We start from the raw sequence: 7,556 nt of genomic DNA on the forward strand, positions 1-7,556 counted from the left end.
TGTGTGTGTGTGTGTGTTTCCTCTTGCTTATTACTCTGAGGGTGACCTCTGCCAGCTCGCTCATCTGACTCCTGTCTCCCCATCTCCTCCCTTCTTCCACTCTCCTCCCCCTCCTCTTAAACACACCCCTCCCTCTTCTTGGATTTTATGAAAAGTGGGAGAAAAAGAAAGAGGGGGTACTCGAGTGGAAAGCCGGTGCGTTGATGAAAGGAGGCGATGCCTGGGCTGCGTCAGTGAATTAATGTCATTTCCTGCTGATTGTTTAGATATTAACCACGTTGCCGTTGGCCCCCACTTTGATCCACATTCAGAGCAGGACGAGGGCCGTACACCATCTGATCAAATGAGATTTCTGTTGTTAGCCTCCCAGAATGATCAAAGAGCTTTCACACACATTAAACTGATCTGTGTACGTGTGATTTTGCATCAGCGGGTGATGGAGAGGGGTGGGAGCAGGCAGAGGGAGGGAGGAGAGACCGTCAGATGTTGTGACAGATGGGTTGTAAGGTTTTTTGGAGAGAAATGAGCAACAGGAGGAGAGTTGTCTTTCTCAACAGCCTTTTTCTTTCTCACCCATGCCCCCCCCCCCCCCCCCCCCCCCAGTCTCCTGCATTCCACCTCTCTTTCCTTCTTTCTTTCTCTCTCTGACGGTGCAGTAATCTGTTTGCTTCCCCTCAATTGCTCCCTCATTTGGAGAAGCCTCTAATTATCGAGGGGCCCCGCTGACTGACCTTAAACATACACACAAAAACATGAACACACACACTCACACACACACGAGGCCGGTCGCTGCTCAAGCTGGTTCTTTCCATGCTTTGATTGTTTTTATGAAACAGATTTCTCATGTCTGCTGCAGATATACAAACTCCCAGCGATGGTGCTGAAAGTATTTATGTAGTGACAGTAATCCTGAAAGTAAAGTAACGCAAAGTACGCGTGATGCAAAGTAACCAAAGTTATCAAATAATTGTAGTTGAGTGGAAAGTTTGCCTCTGAATCGTAGAGTATAAAGTATAAAGTGGCAGGAAATAGTAATAATAGTACAATAGTTTTCGGACAACAGTGGAGCTTTATGGCACAGAGGACTGAGGTGTCAGGATTTTAACTGATACATACACATGACAAATAGCTCCTTCCTACATCAGCGACTGCCTTTCTTTTTATGTTCCAACAAGAGCTCTCAGATCTTCTGCCGCCTTTCTTTTAGAAGTTCCTCGTGTTTCCCACAAGAAATCTGATGAGGCGGCAAAATTCCCTCCCACAGGATCTTAGAAAAGCAAACTCCCTCAATATTTAAAAACACAAATTAAAGCCTTTTAATCTGGCTTTTATATTTCCTCTTTGTCAGCACTTAAAGTTGTATTTTTGCTATTGAGATCATTGTTCCTGATGGTTATTATTGTTATCAAACATTTCACTTATTATTTTGTTTTCTGCTAAATATTGTCTTCAACCCTGAAGCACTTTGGGCTGCGTCCTACTCAGTCACAACAAACTGAATGCAGTGCTTACACAAGACAATGTGGCCTCCCTGTGGTCTACAGGAGCCAGTGCGGCATTGCATTCATACATACAAGACGTAGAAATCAACAACAGGGACATGAGCTGCTTTATTAGCTTTATTAGAGGTCTTGGTGCAAAATGTTGCTCAATACATCCAGTAGTAGGACAGCTGTGTAGACAAACAACAGCTGTGTTTGGTTTAAAATAAGTTACATTTCAAATGCATGAAGAATAAATGGTTTCACTTAATAATAAATAAATAGACCAAACTAATAAACATGGACAGGATTGGGCGTAACTCAAACAGTAGTGTAGTGTAGTGTTATAAACAACTGTTCAAAGACAGTTGGGAGGCGAGGAAACAATCTTTTTGAACAACTGAACGGTTTGAAGACAAAACAACTATTGCATAGACACACAAACTGTTTGTGTATTCAGTTTGATTTCAGTATTACTATCAAACAACTCGCTGGAGTTATTGTGAAATTGCATAGAAGACCCACTGAAGAGAGGCACACTGATATACAGAGTTTGCATATTTGTGCGTGTTTGTTCTAGATGCTCAGTGTCCGGGGCCCGGTGCTCTGAACAGCGTTCATGACGGACTGGACCACTTCAGAGGTGGAGCCTTGGCCTCCCAGGTCTGCAGTGTGCAGCTGGAGAACAAAGGAGACGTATGGAGAGGAGAAACAATGTGAGCAGAGTATTTTCTATGTAACAGAAAACACCAGAAATATGTTGTATGTTCTCAAACTGGACTAAAGGGACGGTCCAAAGCAGATCGCTGTGGCTTTGATTGGATCCACACTGTTCAATTACAAACTTGCGTACAAGTAGTTTATTACAGGACATTTTAGGATCAGTCAGACGTGGAGGCGTGTGATGGGGCGTACCCGAGTCTCAGTGACGGTGGAGAGGATGGCCCTGCGGATCATGCTGGCGTAGGCGTGGAGCTTCAGGTGGTCCAGCAGCAGGCAGGAGGCCAGCAGCATGGCGGTGGGGTTTGCGGTGTTGCGGTTAGCGATGCTCTTCCCGGTGTTCCTGGTGCCCTGCGCATAGAGCAACGTGGTGAGGAGAAGTGAATTCATAAGTGAAGGAGCATGTAGGGATGCAGCAGCTTTAAGGTTTGATCATTTACTGCTGCGCTGACGTGCTGCTGCTCGACTCTGAGGAGGAATTCTTTGGAAAATACTTGCTAATTTTTATCACAGTTATAGATTTTTTTTCTTTTTTATAATATCTATGAGTCTATTTGATGTTACATTCAACATTTAAATCATCAAAGGCTTGGAACAAATTAAAGCTGCACAATCAATTTTTTTAAGAATGGATCTATTGACTGTGTGTAATGTGACAGGTGTTGCACGTGGTGATGAACCCACACCCTCATCTAGCGTCATTTTAGCATCTTTAAGCTTATTGTTTTGGTTTTCCAAACAAATTGCAGACAGACACAGTTAGCGACTAGCTGGTGAACATAGTGGAGCATTTAGCAGCTAAAGAGACAGATAGTTTTCTCAGTAGTTGGTGGAGACCAGGAACAGAGCTAAAAGGAGTGAATCCTCTCACGGTCTCAAACACGGCGTAGTCCTCTCCGTAGTTGGCTCCAGGGACCAGGCCCGGTCCACCAACCAGCCCGGCACACACATTGCTCACGACGTTACCATACAGGTTGGGCATGACCATCACATCGAACTGCTGGGGCCTGGAAACCAGCTAACACGCACAAACACACACACACAAAAAACATCACTTCAGAACATTTTTACGTTCAAGCCTTCAAGTGTGAATAAGGGGACAGCGTGAGGCTGGGAGTAACTAGGTGGAAGTATCTTTTAAACATGATCCATGTAGTTACCTGCATGGTTGTGTTGTCCACAATCATGCTGTCGAAGGTGATTTCAGGGTAACCACTGGCAACCTCCTTACAACACTCCAGGAAGAGGCCGTCACCCAACTTCCTGCTCCATCAAACACAGACACATTAAGATGTGTTTTATAGAGAAAGATGAATAAAAAGAAACATAAAACAGGCAGAGTCAGGGCCTTTGAGCCATCAGAAACTGACATGATGTTAGCTTTGTGTACAGCAGTGACTCGTCTGCGTCCTTTGGCTCGAGCACTTCTGAATGCGTAGTCGGCGATGCGTAAAGATTTGGTCTTTGTGATGATCTTCAGACATTCAACGACGCCTGGTACATTCTGCGGAGACAGAGAGAGAGAAAGAGTGGAGATACACGACAGATCAAAGTGACTATGAACCACATAACACACACACACCTCGTGCTCCAGGCTGCTGTACTCTCCCTCTGTGTTCTCCCGGATGATCATGATGTCGATGTTTCTGTGGTGTGTCCTCACTCCAGGTAGAGACTGGCAGTGCATCACATTGGCATACAGATCCAGAGTGGTGCTGCAGAGGTAACGGATGAGGTGAAGGGAATAAAGGTGAGAGAAGGATACATAAGATGGAGACAGACATGGGGACACAGAGACCGAAGCTCAGGACTGAACTCTCTGTCTCTCTGAAAAGAGGTGAAAGATTAAAAACTTACCGGAGCAGGTTGTTTCTGGACTTGTAGGATGGTGGCAGGTTGTGGTTGGTCTCAATGTTACCTGGATAAACAAACAAAGTTACACCCAAAGAATGACGACTAAAACAGACACGTGACAGAACTAGATAAAGCAGAACGTCTGGACTTCTTTTTTCAAACGCAACAAATTCAGAGTTACACGTGCTCGTGTTAGATTGAATGTAACTGTCAGTGTGAAAATGACATGCTTTTATAAAATGTTTCTTTTTCAACCAAATATTTTAGCCATGCTAGCAGTGAGGGTCTAAGAATGGCAATGACCAAGACATTTTGTTCAGACATTCATGTCCCCCCACAGGATGAGTACTAATCACTTTGGTGATCCCTTAAATTTCCATCAAGCATCAAAAGTTTAATTTGTCCAACACTTTGGTTTATGACCAGGTCAATACCTGCAAAACTAATCACATTCCCATCAGCCTCAGGCTCATGCTAACATGCTAAACTAAGATGGACACACATATACTTACCTTTAAGTGCAACTCCATTGCGTCTGATAGCCATTATGGCATTATTGATGTCATCTTCTGAGGCCATAGACGAGTCCACATTGACAACTTCAAAGTCCACTGGCACACAGCAGAACCTGATGATAAAAAACAGACGGGGGATCACTTCAATATGACTGAACTGAGTCATTTAGTGACTGTATGAGTCGGTTACGGACCTCATTCCAACACTGTATGTGCGTGCGTGTGTGTGTGTAGGATGTGCGAATTCTCACCGGAATAGTTCGCGCACGTGGTTGGCCAGCTCTGGTCCGATGCCATCTCCGGGAATCAGAGTCACGGTGTGTCTGCCTCCATACCGTGCCGGTGGAGGCTGTAATGCATACACATACACAAACACGGGAAGTCAAACTCCTCCACATGCAATCCAGTAGAAGCATGATCCCCTACAAAACTTCCTTATTGGAAAGACAACTGCACAAACTGGTAATATTTGGCTATTCTAATAAGTTACGCTACACCACTGTCTGTGTCGTGAGCAGCCATACTCACTATGGTCTGGCGTGGGTGGATGGAGGAAGGAGGGATTCAGAACCCAGGAGAGAAAACAGGGAGGTTAGTAGGACAAAGAGGGGGGGGGACGACTCACAGTGACCAGCAGCTTCCTGGTGGCATCACAAGCATATCGATGAGACAAAACAACACTGGTACTCTTGTGCACATGCAGTATAGACATGTTGACATGCTTGGTACAACAGTGGGGTTACCAGGTCAGGAAGGTCATAAGGTAAACCTAGTTTGGGTGTGTTGATTGAGCTCCTGAGGTGAAAAACTTGCTGTTAAATCCTCATAAATACTCTTACTGCTTTTATGCCTTTTTGTATCCTGAATAACTTACAGTGTAAGTGGACTTGTGTCTCTGATTACATGTAGCTGCACCATAAACCTGTGAATACAGAGAGAAGGTGGTTATTTGCGGACAAGATAAATCAGAAAATGATAAAATCACAAGCCTACATATCAAATCTACACAATGTCCTGACATTTGTGAGTTTAGTCATTCTTTTTGAGTTGATCAGATTATGCCATCACTACAGTCAGGAACTTACAATATGTCACCACACTACTACATACACTTACCTCTACTATATATTCTGTCACATATCCATACTTATACTTCTTACTGTATATATGATCTATAGTGTGTACACAGTATTCATATGCCTCCTGCCGTTTATCTGTATGTGTCTCACTATTGACATTACTTGCAGTTATGCCTGCACTATATAGTTTGCCTACTGTAGCTGTACATGTTCATACTGTGTATATCTTAGTGTATTACTGTCTATTTATTACCTCTTTACGTGTGTACATTACCCTGCATTATACTGCTCTTTGCACTTCTGGTTAGATGCTAAACTGCATTCCTTGTCTCAGTACTTGAGTACTTATACTCAATGCAATGACAATAAAGTTGAATCTAATCTATGAAAAAAAAACATGCAACAAGCGTTGCAAATTTGCCTAGTTAATGTTGGTATGTGACATGCGTTTATCCTGTTAATATGCTGTTTCTGTTCCTATTAAAGGCTTAAGTATTTATTTTTTTTACCAACAGCAAATGCATATTATGTATCTTAAGGTTTTGTCGTAGAATTTGAGTCGCAGTTTTCTCTTCAGTCCTTTTCGGTGTGGAGGATAAGTTGTTAACTGGCAACCCTTAGTCCACGAGATCCTGTTGCATTAGGCTTTGAATAATTTATGACTCTGCAGGGAGCAGTTTAGGCATGACTTTACAGCCTGATCTTGCTTGGGAGAAAAAGAGGAATGCTGCTCAAGTAGCAGTCATTTCCGGTTGACATCAAGTTGGCAGCAAACATTAGTGGTGCTGAAAGGACAGCGACATAAACCCAGCTAGCTCAGTTAGCCAACTAAACCAACCGTTAATCAGCTTAGCTACACTCACCGCTGTTCTGGCAACTTAACCAGTAGCGTTAAACCACTTCACATGTCAAGACAAAAGTCTGTTTAACGGTTAACTGGTTAAACTGGTGAATTCAGAGACTGCTCCTACCCTGGTCAACCGGTTGCTGAACACGGGCTTCAGGGCTCCGGACAGGGACCGCACGGACCGGGCCGTCATGTTCACTCTCACCGCGGATGGATGGACGACACGGGAGCGTGCTGCGCGCACCGTTAATCTCTCTCTCTCTCTCTCTCTCTCTCTCTCTCTCTCTCTGTGTTACACACACTCTCTCTCTCTCTCTCTCTCTGTGTTACACACTCTCTCTCGCATCCACACACACATTCACTCGCCCACAAAGGGATTCTTAATCAGCACAGTGTGTGTGTGTGTTTTTTTTTATCAGAGAGGACGCGGAGACAAAGATGTGAGCACAGTGAAGTTACAGTCCTTCAAGCTAGCTCCATGTTACCATAGCAACTCTTAACAGACATCCTTGAGGGCCCGGTGGCCTAGTTAGCTAGTTTTTTTTTTCCCAAAGCACTTTTTCCTCCGAGAGCACTGAACTGAACCACAGGGAGGCGACATACACACACTGATTTAAAGTGAACGGGACAGCGCCATTCTACCTGTTACACCTCTCAATAATTTTGCCATGTAACAAGTAACGACTTAAGCATGTTTGGTTTTTCAAATTCACTGGTTTCCATTTAAAGTAAATACGCAAGTATTTGTTATGTACTTCTATGAGGCAGAGACCGTAGCATTAGCATTGGAGTAGCACAACTGCAGTCAGCTAGCATTATATTCTGAATCTTTAGAGTTACATGTTGATATGCAGGAGGAGATATTAGCAGATCAGCATACAGGATGTGCAACGGTCAAATAACGGCGTTTGTACTTGAATCACTTGTGGGCCACTTGAGAAATTATACTCTCCAGCTTTTTATCCTCGTTCAACCGTCGGTATCCTTATGCTGGTAGTTGTAGTTTCTGTCTGTTTCTCACCACAGCTTTCCAAGTCGGACGTGATACAGTCATTACACT

General features: G+C 43.8%; 1 protein-coding gene across 1 annotated transcript; it reads right to left on the reverse strand.

Annotated features, from left to right (window-relative positions):
- Nucleotides 1-2,057: 2,057 nt before the first annotated feature.
- On the reverse strand, nucleotides 2,058-6,689 carry LOC139288765 (isocitrate dehydrogenase [NAD] subunit gamma, mitochondrial-like). The gene is made up of 12 exons (XM_070910170.1): nucleotides 6,621-6,689; nucleotides 5,441-5,492; nucleotides 5,189-5,190; nucleotides 4,822-4,919; nucleotides 4,568-4,683; nucleotides 4,059-4,119; nucleotides 3,784-3,916; nucleotides 3,572-3,705; nucleotides 3,362-3,464; nucleotides 3,073-3,219; nucleotides 2,397-2,552; nucleotides 2,058-2,159 (listed from the first exon to the last, which is right to left on the reverse strand). The coding sequence occupies exons 1-12, from the start codon at nucleotides 6,687-6,689 to the stop codon at nucleotides 2,058-2,060; spliced, it is 1,173 nt and encodes a 390-aa protein (XP_070766271.1).
- Between the last annotated feature and the right edge of the window lie 867 nt (nucleotides 6,690-7,556).

Source organism: Enoplosus armatus, chromosome 8 (genome assembly GCF_043641665.1).
Source record: "Enoplosus armatus isolate fEnoArm2 chromosome 8, fEnoArm2.hap1, whole genome shotgun sequence".
NCBI lineage: Eukaryota > Metazoa > Chordata > Actinopteri > Centrarchiformes > Enoplosidae > Enoplosus > Enoplosus armatus.